Source organism: Pogona vitticeps, chromosome 5 (genome assembly GCF_051106095.1).
Source record: "Pogona vitticeps strain Pit_001003342236 chromosome 5, PviZW2.1, whole genome shotgun sequence".
NCBI classification, from domain to species: domain Eukaryota; kingdom Metazoa; phylum Chordata; class Lepidosauria; order Squamata; family Agamidae; genus Pogona; species Pogona vitticeps.
Window position 1 is genome coordinate 137,143,733 of NC_135787.1, and position 26,799 is coordinate 137,170,531.

Genomic DNA, 26,799 nt, shown 5'->3' on the forward strand with positions numbered 1-26,799 from the left:
TCATTGCAGTTGCATGCTAGTGACCATGAAATCATTTTCTCATGCTGAAAGCAAACCAATTTAGAGTTTTCCGTAAAGAATCACTCTTTGTATCTTTATATTCACTTCACTTACAGATCGTCCTGATCCACCTTTTGATTTGGAATTGACAGATCACCTAGAAAGAAGTGTTCAGCTCACCTGGATTCCTGGCAATGACAATAATAGCCCTATTACAAGTATGTCTTGCTATACATATTGAAACTTAATTTTTACTAAACATAATTGAAAGATGGAGTAACATATTGCTTCATTTCTCAGATTCTGTAAAAAGTTCTAGTTAGATTATTAGTGGTACAGTTTTATCTCTTGTGGCACAATGTTTTGAATTAAAGCCACATTTCCTTGCTTTCTCTGCAATGACATAATTCTAGTTGGCTTGTTGAATGAAGGAAATTAATGTTTTCTGAAGGAATTGTTTTTCATTTTATTTATAGAGTTCATCATTGAATATGAAGATGCCATGCGTGAACTAGGGACATGGAACTACCAGACAGAGGTCTCTGGAATCCTCACAACTGTACAATTAAAGCTATCACCATATGTTAATTATTCCTTCCGTGTAATAGCTGTCAATGATATTGGAAGAAGCCAGCCAAGTGAAGCTTCTGAGCAATATTTTACAAAACCTGCAAGTAAATAAACACTATCACTTATTATCAAGAGCTGAGTCTATAAAATAAAATATTGAATTTCAAATGGGAAGAAATGTACTCAAATATAAATATTTAATTTATAGAGCCAGATGACAATCCTGGTGTCATTCGAGGGATTGGATCAGAACCTGACAATCTAGTGATCATGTGGGAGGTAAGGATGCATTATTTATTTTGAAGTCCAGAAATCTACGCAGCCATTCTCAACCTTTTTCAGGCCATGACCTTAAACACAATATGAAAGAAATACAACCAGATTGTATAAATGGCATAACAAACCTTATAAAGGTGGGGTGAAAAGAATTGTTTCCAGTCTGTGACCCCCTTCGAATGTGCCAGGGCCATCATTGAGAATGTCTAGTCTAGGGAACTGAATAGAAACGAAGGTATTTCTTTTCTTTTCCTTCACCATTGGAAAAAAATTCTAATGAGAAATGGAACGTGTTCTTAGGAAGACATAAGAATCTTACATAAGTTATCCTACTGGAATTCCAATAACATTACTCAGTCAGTGGTGAAGATCAAATTCTGATTACTTTATTGTGGCAACTTGGTGTCAGAGCATGTTTACACACAGGACTAAAGACTTCACTCGATGAGTGGGTGATTTTATCTTGTCTTGCCCTTATAGTATTTTCTCCCCAGCCACATGATCTCTTTTGTTGTGTCTGACTCCTTAAGTAAACATGCAAAGGAAGGAAGCTTGCTGGGTGTGTAATTTACTTTGTGATTATTGCCAGCATAAACTGTTTGGAAATCTTCATATTTTCATGACTCCTTGTAACTTTACATTCTAAATACATTCTGTTACAAAATTACTCTTGTGTGTAGATAATATGTAAATATTGTGTAAGAGTAAAGATATTCATGACTGGAGTTCATAACTTAGAAACTTGTATTTTGTCTCTGCCTTTCCAATCCCTTTTCCTTTTGTGTTGCATATTGTTGTAGATCAGAAAGTTGAGTGCAGAAGCTCTGTAATTATATACCTTTATAAGCTGCTGTGGGAGCCTTTTTGGTTGAGGAGCAGGGTAAAAAGCAAAGCAAAGTGTGCTGCTTACATATCGGCCCTTGGTACTTAACAGCTTTCTCTGGGCAATTTACAATTTAATTATGCAAGTTATATATTGCCACACACCCCCAGTGAGGTGGATACTCAATCTACTGACCTCAAAAGGCTGGAAGGTTGAGTCAACATTAAATTGGCTGCATGATCCCAGGATTGAACTCAGATCATGAGCAGAGTCTTCTGTGCAGTATTGTAATTTAACCACTGTTAGGTTGGAAATATTTCATTCAATTGCTAGTTAAATTTATATCCTGCCTTTCCTCCAGTAAATTCAATGCAATATACTTGGTTCTAACGTGACTCTTCAAAGGCACCCAAATAGTAGATGGACAGATAGACAGACAGACAAACAGATAGATAGATAGATAAGGTTCCTGAAGAAAACTGGTATATATGGAAACATCTGCAATACTGTTTCACTGGCAGTATTATATTAAAGTGGCATTTTGGACATTTTTCATAGTCAGGCAATTTTATACCATCTTTGTCTCTCTTTTTTAAATGTATTCTTTGAAAATGTAGTAGCTAATTCTAAATGAGGGCCTTTATTTTTCACAATAGCCTTTAAAGCATTTTCAGTCCAATGGTCCAGGGCTTCGGTACAAAGTCAGTTGGCGGCAGAAGGATGGTGATGATGAATGGACATCAGTTGTTGTAGCCAATGTATCTAAGTATATTGTGTCTGGTACACCAACATTCACTCCATATGAGATAAAGGTGCAAGCACTAAATGACTTAGGGATGGCACCAGAGCCTTCAACAACAATTGGACACTCCGGAGAAGATTGTAAGTTTCTTAAACTTGTAAGATTATTTGATTTTTTTTCGGTAGTCTTAGCCACAAAGAATATACATTTATCTTACTCTTCTGAAGTCTCAGCCACAGTAAAATTTTGGTGAAATGATCAATCAGATCTCTAAATTCATGAAATCTGGAGTAACAAGCTTGTCCCAAAGATAGCATATAGTATACATGCTGAGTCATGGAGTGTAGTCCTGAGTTTAACTAGTAGTCCCAAATAGAGTAGACCTATGTACTCTGTTGTTGAATGATGAATCAACAGATCCCATTTCTTCAAGGAGCCTTCTCTATTTGGGCCTACCAGTTAGAGCCAGGCCACTGTATGCAAAACCAGCCAAGTTATTTTGGTGGATAAGCCACAAAATCCTATAAAGACCTCCTTCAAGGCAGTAAAAATACAATAACAAAGCATCATAAGACTAACATTCACTTTAATTTTGTGACATCTCAGATCTCACTTTGTAATGCAATATATTCAATACTTTTTAAAAAATCTGATTTAAAAATGTGGGATATAGTGATTCTGTACCCATGATTCAAAAAGCCAGAAAATGGCCCAATATTGTTTCACAACATCATGCTAGCAGGAAAATGGATACTAAGCTTTGCATAGCAAAGGACAGCCTGAATGTTGTCAACACCAATGACAACAGTCAAGATGGTCTACAGGATACCCTCTTCTGCTCACTACCATTCATAATTTTTGAAAAAGAACCCTGGCCATTTTCCATCAAGATAAGCAGGTTGGTCTTTTCAGTGTATTTGATCTATCTACACAGAAGGTTGGTTGCCAGTGTCTGTATGTGAGGGGGACAGTTTTGCTTTAAAAAAAAAAAATCACAACTTGAAAACTGTTTGCCCAAATATCACCAAATCTGGCACAGAGCAAGACTGTCTGCTACATCTGTGTCAAATTTGGTGCTGATTCAAGGTCCAGTTTCAAAGATACAATTTTTTGTATGAGGTCCCCATACATGTGCAGCAATAATATAATGAGTATACATACGTAAACCTAACCTGAGATTTGTTGCATTTCTCCCTAACAGTGCCAATGGTTGCACCAGGAAATTTGCAGGTACAAGTTATAAACAGCACGTTAGCAAAGGCTCAGTGGGATCCAGTTCCTTTAATGTACGTCCGAGGTCATCTTCAGGGATATAAAGTAGGTTAACTGTAGTAACTGATTAAGCAGCATTTACTGTAACAAAATTACCTTCTTTTCTGTGGTTGGGTGGGAATATCTGGTTATAGGTTTGGGACTTTTAATGTTTTTCCTCATTCTGTACTAAAAGCCAGTTCTAGGCTGAAGTCACCATTCTGTCAGCTTCCAGATGATTAAAGAAATTGCTTGAGCTATTCTGTTTCACTATCTAGAAGTACAGCCATTAGTTAATTCCTGTCAAAAACAATTTTTAGTTTGACTGCTGATACTTTTTACCCTAAAGTGCTTCCTGAAAAGTGTGTGACTTAAATGGTTCTGAAAATTAATATACCATGACTTAAGCTAAGGTTATTCTTTCATTTTTATATATTTAAATCTAGTCTTTATATAAATAAAAGTTTCCCAGTAGTGTTAAATAGCATGTACATGCTAGGATTTCTTTATCTTAAATCTTAACATTATAGTAGATAAAATGTAACACATCCCACTTCTAAATAACTGTGCAGGTAAATCTGTCTGGTTATTAAATATTACCAAAACCAGTATTCTTCTACATTATTGTAAGCTAATTTTATGGCCACTTTTAAAGTAATAAAAATCTCATTAAACCCCAAACATATGCAACCTAATGTCAGAAGGACAGTATCAAACTGTCAAGCTGCTTATGAAGTTGTCCATAGTGTGAGTGGTTTGACAGTATTACAGCACAAGGCATCCAGAACCACACTGCACAACCAGAAGTCATATTTTCAGTTACAATGAGCAGTCATGCAAGTATGCCACCAAAGCACTTAGCTTCATTGAGAATTATTAGGATCTTAGGCTAAATGTTTAAATGGTACAGTGGTGCCTCGCATTATGACATTAATTCGTTCCAGCGAAATTGCTGTAGAACGAAAACGTCGTAATGCAAAAATAAAAAGCCCATTGAAACGCATTTAAACCCCTTCAATGCGTTCCAGTGGGCTGGAAACTCACCGTCCAGTGAAGATCCTCCATAGGGCGGCCATTTTCGGTGCCTGTGCAGCAAGGAATACATCCCAGAAAACAGCGGGGAGCCATTTTGTTTACCCAGTGGCCATTTTGAAACTGCTAATCAGCTGGAGGAAAATCGTCGTTTTGCGAAGAATCAGTTCCCGAAGTAGGGAATCGATCATCGCAAAGCGAAAAAAACCCATTCAGATCATCGTTTTGCGATCGCAATTGCGATCGCAAAAAGATCATCGTAATGCGGGGCAATCGTAAAGCAAGGCACTACTGTACAATTAAATCTAAGGTGTGACTAGGGCATGAACACTTGCTTGAACAGATTAATTGGAATGCGCTGTTTAGGTTGGAATCATGGGATTAATTTCTAAATAAACATGCATAAGATCAACATAAATCTGCCTTTAAAATTAGAAGACATTTTATTCAAATAAAAATGTTAAGGATTTGATACACTTCAGTGCAAATAGTTTAAGATAATCCAGTTATTTCAGACTCACTCATACATACATTAATAAACCTGTTGAAGTCTTCTTGAACCCTGTTGCTTTCAGTATGTCTACTGTAGGTATATTTAAGTCTGCATCTACACCACTAAACCAGTGTTGTAGTGGATAGAATATTAGCTGTAGAGTTGTAGCCTTGTAGTGAACAGAGTATTAGGAGACCTTAGGTGAAATTGCCTGCTCAGACTGGGAATTTACTGGGTCGTGGCAATGGTAAACTGTTCCTTGAATATCTCATGTATCTTGAAAACAGTATTACGGTTACCATATGTCAGAAGTACCTTGACAGCACATAACAATATCCAGTAGCTAAGATGTCTTGCAGAAATATACCCATGTGTAGTGAGAAGTGCAACTTATGAAAAGCATTAGATTAAATATTTGTAAATTATATTTAATGTTTAGATTTACTACTGGAAAGTGAAAAGTTTATCAGGACGAATTAAAAGACATGTAGAAAAAAAGATGCTGAATTTCAGCGGAAACAAGACACATGGAATGGTACCTGGACTGGAGCCTTATAGCTCTTACAGACTGAATGTCAGAGTAGTTAATGGGAAAGGAGAAGGACCACCATCCTCTGATGCAACATTTAAAACACCAGAAGGAGGTATGTGACTAGATCAAAATACAACTTAACTATTGAAATTTATCATTGTGGATGTATTTTTTCATTGCTCTTGAAACAATAGTATGTAATTCAGTTATGAGCAGTCTGCGGTCCATGTAGGGCGAGGACCACACTAGCAGGGTGATTTCTCTTCTAACAGAAGGCATCTCCAGAGATCATTACAGAAACAATACTGCCTTACCCATTGAACTCATTGAGACATCTGGGTAAACTACTGAGATATTTGCATAAACAAGGCTGTAATTGATTCAAAGGCAATAATAATGCTAAATTGCCAGTGTAGCTTTGGGCAAGCTGCACAATCCCACAGCAGCCCAGGAAGAAGGAAATGGTAAAACACTTCTGAGTAATATCTACCTACAAAAACTGAAAAGGGTCACCATAACTTCATGGTGCATTAAAAAGACCCACACAGCTCAATTTACAGTATATTTTTAATTATATTCGAGCCTTTTAAAATTTCTGTTTTTTATTTGCTATCTTTAAAATGCAACATTTTATATATCTAAAGTTCCCAGTGCACCCTCCTTTTTGAAGATTACTAATCAAAATCTGGACTCTCTCACTCTGGAATGGGGCCCACCTTCTCACCCAAATGGTGTTCTGGTAGGATATATGCTGAAGTTTCAACCAAGTAAGTAAACCCTTTTTAAAACAATTCTCAAAATAGAAGTAATAGTGTCTTTCTAAGTTGATTGAAAGACGTAATGCTAAATGAACAGGTCACTGCCTTTAAACAAGTACACCATCTTCTGTCCTGCATTTATGAAAGGTGGGTTACACAGCAGCCTCTTTAAACATGAAGCTGGATTCCCACTATATTAATATGTTGCTGTGCTAAAATAGACACTTCCATGCTGGTGTAATCTATCAATCCTAAACAAATTATCTTCAGAAAGGGATCTTCAGTACAATTTACGAGATAGTCATCAGCCAGGTAAAGGTAAAGGTTCCCTTTGACAATTTTTGTCCAGTTGTGTTCGACTCTAGGGGGTGGTGCTCATCCCCGTTTCCAAGCCATAGAGCCAGTGTTTTGTCCGAAGACAATCTTCCGTGGTCACATGGCCAGTGCGACTTAGATACAGAACGCTGTTACCTTCCCACCAAGGTGGTCCCCATTTATCTACTTGCATTTGCATTCTTTCGAACTGCTAGGTTGGTGGGAGCTGGGACAAGTGACGGGCGCTCACTCCGTCATGTGGATTCGATGTTACGACTGCTTGGTCTTCTGACCCTGCAGCACAGGCTTCTGCGGTTTAGCCCACAGCGCCACCACGTCCCTACGACAGCGCCACCACATCCCATCAGCCAACTGCTCCAAATTTCTTAGCAGGAATATGCCCTAAGCAGAAGACTTGACTAAACTGAATTCTTTGACTCTTAGAAGTGCAGAAATATCCTTTTTCTGTGTAGATACAAACTACAGAGACATACAACCATCCAGGAGCTTCCCGAACCATTTAGCCCAACAGGACACAAATTTCAGAACAGTAAACATTTCAGCCTCTGTCCAACAGTAGCAGTAAGGACAACTGCTGTCTTTTTGCCAAGCTTGCATAAAGAGGTTTCAATACCTCCTTATGCAAACAGTTCCTTCTGTTCACCTAGGAAGCACAAGAGATCAGCTCGTATGCAAGTTAGGCACATTGCCAGCACCCAGCCAAGACAGCCACTCATTGTCCTATATGGTCAGCAAGCATCCCTAGGCAGATGCTGTAATTGCGTACCAGGCCCCCTTTCTAGCAGTAGGCAAGACAGAATTCCATTTATGCTGGTAAAGTTTTTGCTTCACTGGTATTGCATTGGAACATGGCTTTTAATCTTAGCTTGTGATGCCCCATGTTAGAAAAGTTCATTGTGACACATTGAGGAGATATCTGGAAAATGTATATGGTAGAACTCAAGATCTTGTGTAGCTCTTTTTGTTTGAACACTCTCTCAATATCTTGTATTCTCGAAGAGAAATTAACCATATTCTTTTCATTCCTTTTTTACTGTTTTGCAATAACAGTTAATAGCACACATGATTTAGGCCGCTTGGAAGAGATCAGCATTCCAGCCAATGAGACCAGCTTGATATTACGTAACTTAAATTACAGCACTCGATACAAGTTCTACCTCCAAGCACAAACATCAGTGGGACACGGAAGTCAAATAACAGAGGAGGCAATCACAATTACGGATGGAGGTAAGATGGGTATGTATAAAGATGGTCCATTTAAAATTTAAATTATAATGATTGTGTGATGTGTCTCTCTGCAGGAACTGTCTCTTTTATAAGTTTGGTATGCTTAAAAATGTCAGGATGTCATAATATTTTTATGCCTGCAGAAGTGTATAAATTTGTTTAATCAGGAGAGAAATCGTATATTTGTTTTAATTGTTTATATATTCTTTAACCCTCTGAAGTGCACTTTGTAATTCATACTTTCCAAACTGAGATTGGCTATGGTGACATGAATAACCCTTCAAAATAGTTCTAGGCCCATCTGGCAACTTTGTTACTTGAAGGCTGTCTCTCCACTTCCCACTACCCAGTGAAAATAACTAATTTGGACACATCTGGGTTACCTTCTGTTCTGGAGATTGACTGCCTAGGTTTGGCATTTCTACTGGATTTTAATACTAACCTTTTTTTAAGGGTGGTATGTAGTGTAGTTGTATACATGTATGACTCAAATATAATCCTTGCTGAGTTCAATGGAACCTAACCTAGAGGATTATAGAGAGAAAACAAAAGAAAAATGTTTACTATGAATTAATAATTTATAGATGACAAATATTTAAGAAGCAGTGCCCAGAATTCTGTTGATGTCCCTGTTGATTTATGCATGAGCAAGTTAAATTGTGTACTTCACAGCAGTGAATTGCTGCTAATTATTGAGACACCAGTCACATTATGAGGGACACACCCAGTTACTGAACAGGTGCAAGCCTAATAATGTGACCTACTCCTCGTTAGTTAGTGATGCTCTACTGTGGGGAGGTTATACAGTTTAACTTATGCACACAAAAATTACCAACAGAATTCTTGCCGGTATTGTAAAAATTGACTGACAGTGTAGAATAAAAAACAATAAATATTAACATAAGCTTTTGCTTTCAAAATGTAAGTTGATGTTTAATTTCTTCCTTCCTATTTCTGATACTTTTCTGTTTAACTGCATGCTTTTGTGTTTTAATTTCAATGTGTAGATTTATACTATATATTGATACTTACAGTCCTTTTGTTGTATCTAATTATAATGACCTCCTTTTATTTTCCACTATTAATCCTGATATTCTCCTACTTGATGTATGTGGAAGTAAAGGTAAAATGAAGTTAAAACATTGTGCGGATTTGTTTTAGGTTCTAAACAGATTTTAAAAATATATATGGTAAGAAGGAAGAATTGTAGAATTACTTAAATGAATCCCTGAAGAGATGAAGGAAAATGTTTATTAGGCAACTGTTCATATCTTTAAGATGAGACCTGCCACATTGGTTCAGAAATTAAAAATGTACTTTCTTTTCTTTACATTATGTTGTCAAACCACCATTTATTACATTGAACAGACGAGGTTGTGCTGTGAGAGTGGCTCCTTTCCCTGTGGCTCATCTTGTCTTTTGATAACAGTGGTGACCATAAGAAAGCTTACAGTAGTTTGCAGCATCCTCCATCAGAGCTCCCGTAAGCAAGTCATGGCTGCCATTGCTAAGAGAGAAGGAGGAGGAGAAGCCCTCCACTGCCTCAGTTTCATTCCTGTGATGGGAGAGATGCAAAATCACCTGTCTGTTGGCTACACAAAGCCTTCTGGTACCTGAGTGCCCTCTAAAGGCAAAGAGAATGGAGTATCCTGGAAATTAAGTATAAGCAAAGGAAGGGGTTCAGTTAACCAGCATCTGTATTTAAAGTAGGGAAAAGAATCTTGCAGCTTCTCACTCTTGGGAGAAACTGACAAGGCATGCCATGTTCTTCTTGCAGTTTGATTTCTTGTGCAATTTTTGTTTTTCTCTGAGAAATCATCTGGGAAATCTTTGAGGATTTCTAGAAGTTTTATGGTCATTTTTTTCTGGGGGAAAAATGGTAAGGTACACAAGCTTGTTACAATCCCCATACAGAGTCACTTCTTTCCTAGATAGGATTCACCTGGAATGGAAAAGGGGTGGGGGAATCAAACTGCACAGGATTTTTACTATTTTCATGCAGAAGGACATCTATCCTGCACAAGATTTATGAGAAGGGGCATCAAGCTGCGCAAAATTGTTGATTTTATGTGTAAAACAAAAAACGGGGGGGGGGGAGGAAGGCAAAAGAAGACCAGGGATCATTTTTGCAAAAAGACAGGAATTCTCACTGATGCAGGAGAGATCTTGGGGGGCAGTCTGGGCATGGCAGGATTTTAGCGAAACTCCAATTGCATAAATTATGCCCATAGAATCGTGATTGCGTCAAGCAAGAAGGGTAGGCTGACAGTGGAATATACTTTTCCCCCCAGAGATTATAGACCTTTTTAGATTAAATTTAGACAGCTAAAATTACTAGCATAACATGTAACGAAAAAGAATAGGAGCAAAGGTGATTTAAATTTAATAGTATATTTAATGGTACACCAGCATGGGATGTGTTTGCGTACTGCACCACTGAAGTGATGTGTTATTGGGATATTGTCTGCAATATTTCAAATCAGAATTTCAAAACAGGATGAGTTACTCAACACCCAAATTTCAATTTTCTCCCAGGACTTAGGTGAATATTTAGCTTTATTCAGACACTTCAATAAAATACAATGACAGTTAAACAACGTTACGTTGCAGAATCTCATTATCTGTCCTTTCCTCCAAACCTTTATATATTTTCACCTGAAACTCTTGTTCTTACATACTACCTTTCCTCATACATTCCAGTTCTAACATACATACTCTGTCATCCAAACCAAATTTTACTTTCTCAAAGCATGTAAGTTCAGTGTCTGAATTTAGATACAAGGCTTTAGATGATCAAGTTCCACATTTTGTGTATCACATGCTCAGTTCATTGCCCACAATCATTCCCCAGGATCATTCTTCTTAGATTGTTGCTCAGATATACGTTTCCCACTTGTCACAACTCTGAAATTTGATGCTGAGATTCTGTGGAGCATATAGTTACTGCGTGTTTCTGATAAATCTAGAAAATAATGACATTTGCTAAAATAGATGACTGTCATTACACCTCAGCATTATTTATATTTTGCTTCTTCTGCATTATGGTCAGTTTTCACAAAATTTACCAGCTGAAATTTAGAGGAGAAATGTTAGCATTTTCATCAACCCATAAAATACTTTCAGAATTTCCCATTTCTTTCCTCTGTTGTCAACCCATAGTTATTCCCTCTCCTCCTAAAATGATAATCATACCTGTGACAAGAAATACAATATACGACTCTAGGTTTTCTTGGAACTTATATCTTTCATGTATTTGCTGTATTACCAACAGACATCTCATCTGTATATCTATCAGAGGTTCAAAATTATCTAAAGATTAGCATTAAAAGGTTCTTGTTTAGTAGAATAACTAGCATAAGATATGGATTGACCCAGGAATTTGGTTAAGCTTGTAAATGGATTTCAACTAAGCTAGTCTTGACTTATATCTGTGAAGATTCTCAGTCATCCAGGTGAGGTTATCTGGAAGCTGAGTCTTGGCAACTTGACTTCTTTCTGTTTAACAATGGGACTGTTAATGATAATCTTTCTGGTGGGCATGGTCTTGATCTTTCTGGGGAGGATTAAGATTATCATCCTATCTATCATGCTGCCCTTTCATCTGTCCCTAGAAAGATCAGGACCACACCCACCAGAAAGACCATGGTTAACGACTGTTAATGACCCATGACAATGGGTGGAAAAGGACTGCAGAAGTGGGATTTTTGCTCACCCCCTCCCATCCTTTATCCTTCTAAGGAGCCTATTCAGACCAGGGGGGAGTGAAACCAACATGGAGAGTATGTCCGGGTCTCCTGCCAACTCTCCTCAGACTGAAGAAGCTACTTGAATGAGTAGCGAAATGTTTCAACCTAATAAGAAAGCTAATCTTGACTGTGTTTTACTGAAAGCAGCTAACACTGAGTGAGCTGTGATTTAACATTTTTAAGTAGAACTCAGAGTAGTCCTGTGCATGTTTACTTAGAAGTAAAGTTTACTGTATTATTGGATCGTACTGTGCTACAAAATGTACATAGGACTGTAGCCTAAGTTACAGCTCATTTGTGGTCCTAGTTCCTCGGTTTGTTGCTTTCAGCTGTAGGCTACATAGAACATACAGTTTCATTTTAACTTTTATAATGGTGCAGTACTTTTTAATGTTGTTTATTTGGAGTAAATTGAATTGAATTATCAGGATACCCAGTTTGAGGTATTGGACAGAGTGAATAGTAGTTCTTTGTCTGTGGAGTCCAGTTTTTTGTGGTTTCTGTGGATTCTTTCCCCTAGGATGGCATGTTCCAGGCAGTCATAGATACGGCTAGCCTGTGAGGAAATGAAGGTCCTTTTTGTCTTGAGGAAGGCTGGTATGGTTTTTGTGTCTCTGCAGCCTAGTAGAAATGTTAAGGAACTACTATTCCTATACATCAATATCAGCCAAAAAATGAGAAGTCAAGATTGGGACAAGATTGATACCCTCTCCTACAGAATGATGGAAAAAGAAATGGTGAACCACACAACCAGACAAAAACAGAAATTCAACAAATGACAAACAAGTCAACCAAAACCTTCACTAGACACCTCGCGCATTATCATCAACCTATCTGAATGCCAAATCTCCCCGGAAGAAACCTTGATCTTTGCCAAAGGAGGAAACTTTGCAGTCACACCCAGTAAAATTCCTGTGGAAAACATCATTGCCAACGTGGAATCAGCATTATATCATCTTCCAGAAGAAAAAGCACAAGAAATAAAAGGTGAAGTGACAAGGATAAAAAGCAAAACCCTCAAAAAGCAACATAATAAGAAAGGAGAGAAATGCTATCAAGTCTGTAAACTTAGATCTGGACATTATTATTCTGCCAGCAGACAAAGGCAACGCCACAGTAATCATGCAAACAGAAGAATACAAGGACAAAATCAAGGAACCCACCTACAGAAAGCTGAAATGGGACCCAACCAAAAAAATCACAAAATAAACAAACATGCTGCTCAGGAGTTCCTCCCTGCACCCCAATGTCCTTCAATGAATCTGCAAGACAGAAGCCCTTCTACCAAGACTATACGGACTCCCCAAGATCCACAAAGACTCAATCCCACTCAGGTTCATTGTAAGTGCCATCGGCTCCCCAACATTTGAATTAGCAAAATACCTAGTCACCCTCCTACAGACCCACATTGGACAAACCTCATCCTACATCAAAGACTCAGGACATTTCATAAGCAAGATCAGCACCCTAAAACTCAACCCAAGGGACAGACTGATCAGCTTTGACGTAGTATCCCTATTCACCAAGGTACCGATAATGGACACTCTGACACTCATCCAGTAAGTCTTTCCAGAAGACATCAAAAAAGAGAAAGGCTAAAACTCAACAAAGCCTGGCTCCCAGCACTGAAAAATATAGCCTGAAAAAGGTCAACAAACTCTACCCAGCCACAAGGACCAGTGAGCATTGCACACAAAAGACTAGCTATTGAAACCCATCAATCACAGTGACAGATCATCTCCCCCCCTTATCACAACAGTGCACCCACAAAAACATGCTGATCACTATAATCACCCAACCTCCTGAAAAGGACAAAAACTGATCCCATAGCTATAAATAATTAACTATCCAACAAGCTGCAACAGAGCACAGAGTTCTGACTCCTGTCCTCTGAAGATGCCGTCCACAGAGACTGGCAAAACGTTAGGAAGAAAAACCTTAAGAACACGGCCAAACAGCCCGGAAGACCCACAACAACCATCAGAGAAGAATCAAGTAGTGTTTTCTTCCTAGTTCTATAACTGCTTCATCATGCTCTGATTATAAAGAGCCATCATAGTTTTTTAAAAATCAGTCCAACGTTAGTCTTTGCCTCTTCTTCTCCTCTTCCTCCTCCTTCATCTTCATCCCTATCTGCTTCTAAATGGATAGATCTAGTTATTTCGTAAATTAGAAATGCAGAGAATGTAGTTTATCTTGATTTCAGAAAAGCTTTCAACCAGGTTTGTCACAGTGTTCTTGTGGACAAGTTTATAAATATTAGCTAGATAATACTATAAATATTAGCTAGATACTACTAATGTTCTGTGGCTTTGTAGTTGATTCACCATATCCTAAAAATTGTCATCAGTATCTTCTTGTCCTTCTGGAGAGAAGTGTGCTATCACGGGATTCTGTTATAGGCACTGTTGCTGGGAAACTTTATAAGTGGTTAGTACTAAAGAACTGAGCAAGATGCTTGCCATACTGGGAGGAGTTGCTGATACCAGAAGGGGGTAGAAAGAAGACTCAAGACAATGTTGATAGAACAGAGTGCAAAACAAATTAAATGTAGCAGAAGTTGAATGTAAAATTCTGTATTTAGCTAGGAAAAGGCAAAATGTCCAAGTGTGGGATACATTCAAAGTACAGGAAAAGGAATTTTAATTAAGCATAGGGAAGATTGTCCTGGTGGTATGAGCTGTTCAGCAATAGAACAATCCACCTTGGAAGGCAGTTTGTATCATATCCAGTTCCTGCTTTCTTCCATTATTCCACAATTGATGGCACCAAAATCTGATGCCTGGGAGGACCTTGTGGTACAGGCATGTCTGTAATTCTTTAGAGGGTCTTTTACATGGCGTTATCTGTATTTTTTGGATTGTAAACCTGAATAGTAACCTATTTTTCTGCCACAGTATTCACATGAAATCTGATTTTGTGCACAGTTTTTAGTATTTCAGCAGTGGAAATCTGCATGTCTCCCATATAGAAAAGTTGTTTTGAATATTTATAGCTTTTTATCTTCAAGGAAAGTGAGAAGAAACAGAACAAGGTCTCTTCTGACCAGTTGTTCAACATTGCAAGTTACCTTATAAAACATATTATAACAATGAATTTTATGTTTCTGCTTGCTTTTGTAACTTGCTCTCCTATTGTATCAAGTGCAGAATCTCTTAAAGAACCTGGATAGATGTTTTTGTAGACATGCATTGCTTCTTAGTAGATAAAATGGTACTGTGGTGTTTGAAGTCCTTTTATTCTTTGTTTTCTTCTCTCCTGCCTTGTCTCTTGAAGGATATTCAGACAATCATCCTGAAATTTCCCCTGTCATGCATACTATGCCTCCAACATTTTATAAGGGTATTACTATTTACTTTATCAGTATAAATTGCAGTGAGAACAACTCAAATGTAACTTTCACTAGAAAAGAACTATAGATAGAATATTCTGAAGTTTACAAACAAACATTTACAACATTAAAGGAAGTCATGTGTATGCATGTTCCTATGTTTTTTCCAGTTAAACTATATAATTAAATCTAATTTTAGGAAGTCTGCTTTACAGATTGTCTTAATTTCTAGTCTCTCAATTTATCATTGAACAGTAGAGGCCAAAGACATGCAATTCATACTTTATGCCTGTTTATATGAAAATGTCCTAGTGAATTGACCAGGATATAGTTGCCACTGAATTGTAAATTGATGATATTGAAGTATGTGTATTACCATATCAGGTACTTGGTGAGGAGAGGGGGCTTATACAAGAGTCACCAATGATTCTCAAGTGCAACAGACAACATAAGGCCTCAGATGGAATCCTTTTCCCAAAATAAAATGGGGTGGGGTTGAACCTAAGCTTCAATATCCAAACTTGTCTTGCCTTGTTAGCAGGCAGCATGAAGATTATGATGAGACCTATCAATGAGCTATGCAAGAATTATTCATTTTTAAAATAGTTTTTTCTGTCTCTCCCCATAATCTCTTCTGTTTTGGAATGTGCTGTAAATAAAGAGAGAAACCTTAATACTAAACCTGGGAGAAAGAATGATCCAATGGATCATTCACTCCCATTTTCCTATGCTTTGCTCATTTCCTGCAATCTAGACCCACTATGTGAAAAGATGGAGCCTCAAAAATCCATTGATTGTCCAGTTGGTTTCATCAAGTGCTATTTAAGTTGATCCTTTCATCAATTTTAGGCTTGGAGAGACAAGATACAAATAATGTGGCCTGTCTTATTGAACCTCAGGGCATCCCATGTTTTGAGATTAAGATTTCCATTTTGGAACCATTTGAAGTAGCTTGCTCTTCCATTCTCCACACTAAAGAATCAAATGTTCTCTGAGACTTTTTAATTTGAATCAAATGCCTTATGTTCAAAGTGTGCAAAGCACTCTTCTTATTCATGTGACTTATCAGAGAGGGCAACCTTAAAAGGTGCTGAAGGCTTCCTCTTTACCCATAATAACTAAAACACATATAAAAGAAGGGCAGGAAGACAATGCTACAGCCACTCAACCAATGCCAAGGATCAGTTCCATAGCTCAGAGTCTCCTGTTTGGTTGTTGCTCCTTCGCTGCAGCCATCTGTGGTTGCTTACGATAAACTAAAAAGAAGAATCTCCTCCAAAAAACAAGGGCTGGGAAATTAGTTTCTTTCATACTACCGGTGCCATTTCTGAACAGAAATTGGCTCAGAGGGAAGGAAGCATGGACTTATATAGCAGGGAAGTTTGATTAGATAGAAGGGAATATGTAATGATGAACTATTCAGAATGTTAGGCAAAACAGTGTATTGTGTTGAAAGGTTGGAATGTATGTCCAAACTTACAAATACATCAGATTTTCCGGACAGAAATTGCATCAGACTGTTACCTTAGGATAAATGACAAGTGGGGATCTCTGACAAACATAAAGACTGGGGAAATTAGAGACTTTCACAGTGTCTGTCAGTGGTTTCAAATTGCTGAAGGCACCTTCTTCATAACTTTACAGAAAAAGTGTGTCTTCCGTCCTGCATAGTGGGCACTTTAACCATCACTTAGCTAATGGGACTAATGCATGTTTCTCTTATCAAGCTTATTTCTAAAAATATAGAATTCATTAAGCACTGATCATTTCTGGTTCCCGTCATTCCGGATCATGATGACATGCTTTCTAGATCTCATTTAGTTATCATAATAGGACCTGTAGTGTCTTCCATGTTTTTGTAGTTTATCTTTCAAGTCCAATGGAGCAACTCTTAAAAGGAAAAGGAAACCTAATAGCCTGGAGGAACAGTTGATTAGAAATGTTTTATTCTTATAGTGCTAAGTTTCTTCATGCAAGCTATTGACTATACAATATATAACACATGGTATAAATCTAGGGGGGGGGGGAATCAGTGAGGATCTAAATCGAGGGAAAATCAATGAGGATCAAAACATACAAACATACAAAACATACACTCATGATTTTATGGCTACATTGAAAGTCTTGAGTAATAAAAATGCCAACTTGCTACTCTTTTTAGCATATGAAATCCTAGGAAGAGTAGATATCTTTTGCTGGAGTGAAAAGCATTATCATCAAAGTTCAGTCCTTTAATGATATTGCTATTTTGATAGCCCAAAGAAGATGCCCATCCATGGATTCCAGATGCAAGACTGTGACTTGGACATTTGTAATTGACATTACACATGATCACATTGACTTTAATGACAGTATTGGTAGGAAAGTTCTCCAGAATGCAACCAAATCTCCTTGCCCTTGGCATATATTCTTTTGTACATCTCCAAAGACTTCACCACTCTACATTCACTAGAAAGGGGTAAAAGCATGTTTTCTGTATATTTCTACTTTCAATTTTTCATTGGTTCCAGGATAAGGCAGTAGGTAGGGCTTGGTCCCAAGATATGGATCAAGTCCCCAGCTCCCTTGCCCCCGCAATATGCATGTTGATGTCATAAGCTCAGGCACCACATCTTCTCCCTTTCTGCCTGCAAACTCTCACCAAAGCTATGATTGGGGAAATCATCTCTTACTGTGAAGTCCACACATACTGTATTTGCAGTAGAATTCTGGGTGTTTCCTGTCCACTATGTTCTCCTTTTACTACTCTCATTAATTACAGTGTTTGCTGTAATTGCTTCATGCTACTAGTAGATACTCTGTCCATTTCTGGTTCATGGTAGGGGCCTGTTCATGGTCTGGGCTCAGCCTGGGAGTTAATGGGAAGCTCCACTGCTTGGTGCCATTTACAACCAAGAGGAGGTGCTTTCTTTGGAAACAGTTCCACTTCAGAATTACTGCAAATGGGAATTCGTGGTAAGTCTGAATTCTTCCTTTCTTTCAGGGTAGAAACAAGAAAAGTATTCTATTTCATAAGCTTCAGATTAGTGAATTAGTTAAAATTGGATTGTATTGGATGCTTACAGCATTTCTTATTTTGCTCTTTTTTTCTTGTGCATTAGTGCAACCAGTGTACCCAAGCATCAAAAATCTTACGGCAGCTGCTGCTGAGACCTATGCCAATGTCACTTGGGAGTATGAGGGTCCAATTCATGAGAACATTTATATTGAATATGGTGTGGCAGGCAGTAAGAAGACACTTCATTGCATTCTTCTATATGCTGTAATAGATTTTAAAATATTTAAAAATAGAAAAGGATGCAATATTTCCTTTTCAAGAATTAATTTTGTATTTTAATAAAGAGAGCAAGATTTCTGGGTCATGCAGAAGTAATATGTATGTAATTCTTCTCTGGATAAATGTTGCTTGCCTCTTTAAAGCACATACAGTGTTGTTTTCCTGTATTAAATTAGGCTAAAGTAACATCAAAATAATAAATATCCCTTTCTGAAGATATGTGCATAAGCTTAATTAACATAATCGATCCTCATCTAATTTGATAAAAGGGCAGGGAAATATTGCCTCTAATACTTTCTTCTTGTGATTTACAAAAGGAGTGGGTAAAGGGCAGTCCCTAGGGGACTAAATATGACTATGGTACCCCTCCAAGTCCTCTACATACCCCATAAGTAAAAACAATTTTTTACCTTCAAGGGGGCATGGAAGGCAATTTTGCTATGTTTTATGCCTTCTAGCACCCCCAAACTCCTCACCCTAAAAAATAAAACACTTTAATTAAAACCTTTTGGGGGCAATTAAGTGGAATAAGAGGGCTATTTCAGTGGGAATTTAAAGAAAAATGGTGGGTATCAGATTGTGGGAGTGGGAGCAGCCCTTCAAGATGCATAGGTAAGCCTTGGGACCCTGGGAGATTGACCACCACTGGCTTTATATGTGCAGCTGGTGACCAGTCTTACTAATTATATTTATATTGACTGTACTGTAAAATTATGTTACTAAATTTTATTCATGTAGCTAAGGAGTTGCACTTCATTAGTTGTGCCTGTTGAATTTCCGAGTGGTGGGCAATGACACTTTCCTTAGCCTGTCAGGTCCAGTTGCAGAGGAATCCTTTCTGGTTTCATTTCCTTTCACTTTTTAACAGTGTTGAAGATGTAACAGACATACTTATTGGATTTTTTTTTTGTTAATCAAGGAAGGTATAGGCTAGTCAGTATTGATGCCTAAAAGTCAAATTTCTTCTGCATGTGGATGCCTTCCTTTCATTTTATTGCTATTAGGAAAATTAACAGAGTAAGAAAATCTAAGAAATGTATTTTTGACAGACTGCTAAAAAGTAAATAGCAGTTGATGAGAAATAAAAGTAAATAATATCCACAACAGATGAAAAAATAGGTAGATGAAAAATAGGATTATATTTAATTTGTGATTAACTCAGTATTGCATGTTAAGAAATAACAACATAGTTTAAGAGGGTAGCCTAACTTTTACCAAATATCAGTAAGAAATAAAACTTTAATTTTGAGTGAATTCAAATATTCCAATATATTGTATTCCTAAAAATTTTGTAGGCGAAGAAGAATTGAAAAAAGAACATGTTAATGGTTCGCGGAGCTTCCATGTGTTAAAGGGATTAACACCAGGAACATCATATAAAGTCCGGGTTGGTGCTGAGGGTCCTGGTTTTGAGAGTTTAGATGCTGTGTTTCAGACAGGCCCAGGTGAGGCACACCATACCAGTTCTGCCTTACATTCAGAATTGTGTTAAGGGCTGAACTTTGGAGCTAGTGTTACATTGTATCACAGTCTTTTCATGTCTTCTTTTCTCTTAAAATAGAACTGAAATGTTCATCCCATACCCACGTCAGCATATCATTGATATGCTCCAATATCTCCTTCTAGTTAATTCTGTCTCTTTTTTGTTTGTTTTAGGAAAGGATAAAGTTCTCATTGTTTTTTATTGGGCCCTTTTAAAAATTGATGGTACATTGTTTATTATGGATCACAAAACATTTTAAGAACAGTTAGGTTTCAGGAGATTAAACCAAATCTGTTACAGAAGTTTCTTCTAATTTTACAATCAACAAAAATCTATTAAATTTGAATTTCCATTGGGCCAATGATGCCACCTAACAGGCTATCCATATGGGATTCAAAATATTTCATATGAAATATTCTGGATGAAGAAAAATGAAGGGGTCTTTGTGTTAGAAACATCTGGATGCTATATTGTGCAATGTTGACACAAACAAATGTTAGCATTTACTGTCTATACTTTTGTTCATTTTTTTAAAAAAAATTGCATGTTCAGTACAATTTTTAGAAAGCCAAATGCATGTTCATCTTGTAAAGTGTAGTAATTATCAGAAAGAGATAAAAGTGTCTGTTCAGAAAAAAATATAAAAATGATGTGCTCTGCTCATTTAAGAGTGATATGTGAGCAGAAGCTCCATGAATTGTTCTTCATGAAGTACTCTGAGTATGCAGAAAAGTCCATTTATTTATTTCTTAATTGAAAATATTTGTACCCCACCTTTTTCACTCAGAAAGACTAAAGGGAGCTTACCCTGTTAAAAAGGACCAATGTAAAAACATGAAAGGGGAGGGTGAAGAACAAATAAATCAAACGAACAAAATCTGTTATGCTGTGTGGGAGAAAACTTGCATTCACCATATACTCAAATACGGTAGAAAATTCATGTATGTGGGTCCAGACTTGTTTTCTATGCAACACTGGAAACTGAACAGTCTCACAGGTAGAAGAGACAGAGGCTATTTTCACCAACTCCCTTTCCCCTGCAGCAGTCTGTGTTCCAGTGGGGGAGAGGAATTGGTACACATCTCCACTCACTTCTTCTGATGGGGTTCTGCTAGATTGCTGTTCGCTGTGCCAGAGAGACAAGGGTCAGTTCTGGATCTAACTTAAGGGAGTGGTTGTGCTGTGGATCTAACCCATAGTCTGCACTGTGAGTTTTGTAAGAACTAGTGAACTCTGCTGTAGGGGAGCATTTTTTCCTCTTCTTTCTTTCCTCCAGTGATGTCAGAGTTGATAACGCTGATTGTTTATCAGTGGCGGAGGGGGAGGCAATGCTAACATTTCTAGATTAGAGGCAGTATATATTTTTGTTAAACCATTATGTTTTTTTTTTTAAAAGTGCAAAATAGCTCTTGAATTATATCTGATATTTTTAAATGGTTCCTAGACAAAGTACATAAAATTAATTCAATAATTGGTATTAATTGTCCAAAGGCTACATGTTCTGTATGATACTTTTCCAACTAAATTCTAGGCTTGCTGCAAAACTGAAGAAATTTTAGCAATAAAACCCAGAGTTTTCTGTGTAGCGGTTAAGTGAAATCCTCGAGATGACAGTGCAAGACGTTACTTGGAGTCTTGCTGAAAAAACTAATTGATATCTTGACTTGTTTTGTGAAATAAATGGGGCTGCAATGTCATACCTGAAGACCTAAAGCTGGGGAGAAGCCACCAGCAGAACCAAACATCCAAACCAAATAGGTTTGTTCCTAAGCAACCTTTACACTACATATGAGATCATTCAGGCACATGGTTGCTCAGGCTGCAACTGATACAATGCATCCACTCTACACTATTGTAATGTGCAGCCTCAATAGCGGCATGGATACCACTATTGAATATACGTGAATATGTGCTTTCTTTGGAGAACTACGATACCCACGGACCCTTGTGCCCCATCACTACTAGTGATGAGAAGATAAGAGAGGAAAAAATCAACCTCCACTCATCTCATCTGATTTCCTTACTGCTGCTGTCCCTGTGATGAAGAAAGGCTAAGGAGGAGCATTTTAGGGGAAGCATAGAGATGAGCAAGCAACGGACCAGTATAGAATAATTGTAGCTCGGCAGAACAGCACATGCTTTGCCTGCAAGTTCAGTTATCTTCATTGCCAGTCAGAGCTGGAAAAAACTGCCTGAAAGCCTAGTGAGTCACTGCCAGTTTCACTACTGGGTTAGGTGAACAGATGTGGAAAGCCTTCTACATTCCTAAGGAGAACTTTGGCTTAGTATTCTTTTTTTCCTGGGGGTTATTGGTATTTTTACTGGGAAGGCCAAAAACAAAAAACAAAAAAAACAATATGAAGAAAGAGCATTAGCACCTGCTACCTTGCCTCTGCACAGAAGTAAACTTTACAAAACATTGGCAGCATCTCAAACTGAATGGAATAATTCAGCATCTAAATTTTTGCTTCACCACAGTAGGTTGCATCCATGGCATTCTTTTCATGCCTGAGGGAGACTTGAGATCCTGCTGAGGCTCAAGTTGAAGAGGGAGGAGACATTTTTCAGTTGTTTCCCTTTCCCCTGACATTCCCTCCTACACTGTTACAGCCATTCCTTCAGCTCTCTATACTGTAGCAGCATTTCAGAGTGCAAAGGGAGCTGCCTGGGGAAAAGACATAGTCAAAAATTGCCCACCCACACCCTCTTCTCTAGTGGTGGCATCCAGTAAGCTGAGTTTCTCTCTGTTGGATCTCTATATCCTTAGACTAAGTTTCTCAAACATGCTTGGCAATCTGTAGAAGATTCTTATCAGACATTTTCATCAAACAAGATACTTTCATTTTAAGTGTAGTGTAAAATATATGATTCAAATGTGTTGGCAGCTTCTGTAATTTGCCAAAGAAAAAATACAATTTCCTTGAGGTGAATTATTAGTATAGCAGAATTACACAATTTTCTGTAGTTTAGAAACACAATATTGGCTTTTAGAATCCTATACTAGCAGGATATACATACAGTGATACAAATATCAGAAGCTGCATAAGTAAGTGACTACTTTTGCTTGCTAGTTATGTGATGCATGTTGTGCATGGCTTCTTTTGTTTATACGGCATGACGTTTCATACTGCATTTGAATGTTAAATGTACGTTTTGTCTTCCTAAATCGTTTGATACTAAAATTTTAATTATGCATCTCTGCATGTATGGAGAACCCCAGTTTCCCTTAACCTGTTAAGAAAATGAATGTTATTTAAATGTTAGTATTATGTGACATTCATCTAAAATCCAAATGATGATAGACAGACAGCTGCATTAGCCTTTGGATTTTATTTAAGCCTTTGGATTTTATTTAAAAGGAATAAAAAGGGTTTTTATTATACATACTTTCCAGTTTTAAAAAGTCTCAGAAGTCAATAAGTACTGTATCTACATGAGAAATCATGTTCAGCTCTTCTTTTCATTGAGGGAAATAGTCGATGCATTCAAAGGGGATCATGCTGCCAGAGTCCACAGATCAATTGATTTGCTATGCATAAACCATGTTTGACTGAACTGACTTTGTAATTTCTTTTATAAGGAGAATAGTTTTAGGATTGTAGTATAATATTTTTAAGGTAAAGGCCATAGTTTTGGATCAAGATATCTGCCCACTATTTTTATTTTATGAAGATATTGGCAACTACCAATTTTGCATATAGATACCCATTAGCAAAACAGGTTTAAAATCCTGTGGAAGAAAATATAATTACAAATCTTTACATTTTGAAGGTAATGAACAAGACAGAGGTGTAAATTTAACAACATGAAGAATTTATTCAAATTCTTTTCAATATAAAATACTCTCAGAAAAATATCTGAAATCATTTATATATATTGTTTATAACAACAAGCATTGCCAATTCTGAGGAACTTTACAGAAGTGGGGTAAATGAAATATAATGGCTATATCTTTGAGTATAATAATTTATGTTTTCTGTCTGGCAGCAAAGGCAAGCCGGCAGGTTGACATTGCTACTCAAGGATGGTTCATTGGTCTTATGTGTGCAGTTGCTCTACTCATCTTGATTTTGCTGATTGTTTGTTTCATACGGAGGAATAAAGGAGGAAAATATCCAGGTGAGATTCATATTAGTGTAACCCTTAATTCTATGTAAATATTATAATATATTATTTGCTGTTTATGGCCATTTGCAACTATTTACAGCAAAGTGTCAAATTGCTTGGACTTACTACTGGGAATTTTTACGAACTCGATTTCTATATAAAGCCTCTGTGCCATATCATAAATAGTTTTTAAAATGAAAGACCTTTGTATTTTAAAGCAGTTTTTATATAGAATGGGGACTACTGTTAAAAAAAAGTCTGAAAACACTTGGGCATGCAGGACTGATTATGCTACTCCTTGCATTCTGGTTTGGTATAAATTGATTGTAATTTTGACTTCATTTATGCAATTCTCATCATCTCTTAGAAGTAAAATTGCACTAGTATGTCATTGATAAGAGCAGTAATCTTGCAAGTATATACAGATCATCAAGTCTTTTAGGAGAAATAGCAATTATTATTTCTTTATTTGCATACAGAAATTTCAGCAGTAATAATGGCCCATGTTTGGTAAATGCATGAAGAAGTGCAAAAGCTTAAAACTGCACATTCATCTTAAAATCTATGAATGTTTTCAGGTTGGCTCAATAAGGTAGTCAGAAACTTGGATTGATTTCTTTTAGGATTCTTTGCCAACTCACAATTAATGGGGAAGACCTGTACTGGAACAGTAAATACATTCAGGTGAATGAATTTACAGAACCCCAACAAACTGGGTTGGGTACCAATTTAGTTACGCTTACAACAAACAGATAGCATGTCCACACGGGTCTAGTTCATGCTTAAAATGATCTTATCAGTGCAATCTATTTTATCTCTCACTTGAGTGAGCCTTCCATTCATGCTGATCAACCTTTCTTCTCTTGTGAGAAGGATCCAGACAGGCGTTTGAATCGCTCCATTTTGTCTCCCTTTGGATTAATTACTCTCCCTTACCCTGCCTTTTCCTGTAGCCATCATTCACCGGGCCACAGCAACTTTCCTTTTTTCTTGTTGTTTATTAAATAAAGTGAATTAGCAAAACAGCACTACATGTGCCTAATATAATACCACCAATATATTTCATTTATCTAGGATACTGCTGTATCAGTAGGAATATATACAGCATCAAAAGCAATCCAAATAGCAAGTTAAATACCTGTCCAGGCATGCTCTGAAATAAATAGGACTGAAGCTAGTTATTACTAAACTGGCCTTTCAGTGGGGCTCTGTAAGCATGCTGAAGTCTAGACTCAAGTTTTTTTTAATGGTGTTTTCTAGTGAAAGAAAAAGAAGATGCTCATGGTGATCCAGAAATACAGCCTATGAAAGATGATGATGGGACACTTGGTGAATACAGGTGAGTAATTGTGTTGATTCTTATTAGTCATATCAACGTGAAGTTAACAGTGTGTTTTGAAGATTTATTACACCAGTGGATCCAAACATTTTGGAGTCACAGCTCCCTTTATTAAAAGACTAATGGCCACAGTGCCACATGCTCAGAAGGATCATTGGGGTCTCACTGCCATCAGGGGCAGGATCTTGACATACCCCTGCCATCCCATCTCCTCCCCACCCCGATGTCCCCAAGGCCCTACCTTCTTTCCTGTCCTGAAACAGGCCATCCAGCAAGGGCCTCCACTGGGGACCATAGAGATAAGAAGAGGAGAAGCAGGCACACAGCCTCCATGACTGGCTCCTGTTTGACATAGAGGAGCTTAGAGGAGCTTTTTCTGTGTGAACAGGAAACAGAAGTCGAGGTCATGTGCCTACTTCTCCTTTCCCTGTCTCTGGTCCCTGGTGGAGGCTGGTGGCCTCGTCCTGCATTGAGATCTGAAAGGAGGTAGGCCCTTTGGGAATTTCAGGATGGGTAGGGTAGGAAATATGATGACTTGGGGGTTCTGTTCCTTCTCCTGTGGTGCCCCCTAGTACCATGGCATGCACTTTGGGAACCCCTGCATTACACCCTGTTCATAAATATTTAATATTAGGTATATTCATCACTTCATCTGTTCAGCATCATCAAGCATGTTGTGATGCCAGCATTAATGATATATTGCTGACATGCATCACTATATTGTTGTGCATACAAAATGAATCCAACGTTGTAGAAATTCACTTCACAGACATAATCACTGATATAACTCAGCTATTATAAAATTCTACTCCTGGAACGGAGTGTGGATGCATCCTCTGATACCATCTCTCCACCTCCAGCCTATCCATGTTGATATAGAGATATGTAATGGAACAGTAACCACATTCAGCTGAATAAATTTACAGAATTCCATGTGATTGGGAACCCTGAATAAGATTACAGTACATATGACACTGTATGTGACACTCTTTAGCAGCACATAGCAAAATCATAGGTGGATGGGTTGGGGATGGTGTGTGCTTCCTTCCAGAAGGTGAATTTCATAATGTCTGCATAGGGCTTTATTATCAACATGTCTAGTTACTCTGTAATATTAACCTGTTACCCTTAGTAATTCTAAGAAGACATATTAAGGTTTTCGTGGCTGTGATCTGATGGTTGTTGTCAGTTTTTCGGGCTGTTTGGCCAAACAGTCAGAAAAACCTACAACAAGCATCAATTCTAAGGAGAATTTGAACTGTCAGGAGTGCCATAATTCTAGGGAAACATAGCATAGTGGTACACATGGAGACAGTCAGTGAAGGATCTCCATTGATACAGGAATGTCAAAAGAAGTGAACAGAACTGGTGGAGCTTTAGAAATCTTGTTTCCCTTGGTACCTTTGTTACCACGCTGCCCCTGTATTACTTGCTGATGCCCTCCTCTGCATATTTTATCAGAAGAAAGTAATTTTC

The 26,799-nt window shown here is 37.6% G+C and overlaps 1 protein-coding gene across 48 annotated transcripts in view; it reads left to right on the forward strand.

The window, feature by feature from the left end:
• Nucleotides 1-26,799, forward strand: part of NRCAM (neuronal cell adhesion molecule) — a 182,152-nt gene that overhangs the window by 140,545 nt on the left and 14,808 nt on the right. For 22 of the 48 annotated variants that reach the window (XR_012087405.2, XR_012087406.2, XR_013537019.1 and 19 more), the window contains 13 exons: nucleotides 117-218; nucleotides 477-674; nucleotides 779-849; nucleotides 2,326-2,551; nucleotides 3,613-3,728; nucleotides 5,627-5,831; nucleotides 6,364-6,486; nucleotides 7,864-8,049; nucleotides 15,063-15,128; nucleotides 18,219-18,344; nucleotides 19,690-19,839; nucleotides 23,865-23,996; nucleotides 25,245-25,323. Coding sequence is in view for 38 of the 48 variants with exons in the window: in XM_078376841.1 (XP_078232967.1) it covers nucleotides 117-218; nucleotides 477-674; nucleotides 779-849; nucleotides 2,326-2,551; nucleotides 3,613-3,728; nucleotides 5,627-5,831; nucleotides 6,364-6,486; nucleotides 7,864-8,049; nucleotides 15,063-15,128; nucleotides 18,219-18,344; nucleotides 19,690-19,839; nucleotides 23,865-23,996; nucleotides 25,245-25,323 (1,780 nt within the window). In the remaining 10 variants the exon portion in view is untranslated. The remainder of the gene's footprint in view (nucleotides 1-116; nucleotides 219-476; nucleotides 675-778; nucleotides 850-2,325; nucleotides 2,552-3,612; nucleotides 3,729-5,626; nucleotides 5,832-6,363; nucleotides 6,487-7,863; nucleotides 8,050-15,062; nucleotides 15,129-18,218; nucleotides 18,345-19,689; nucleotides 19,840-23,864; nucleotides 23,997-25,244; nucleotides 25,324-26,799) is intronic. The other 26 variants (XR_013537026.1, XR_013537027.1, XM_078376850.1 and 23 more) reach the window with 5 other exon arrangements.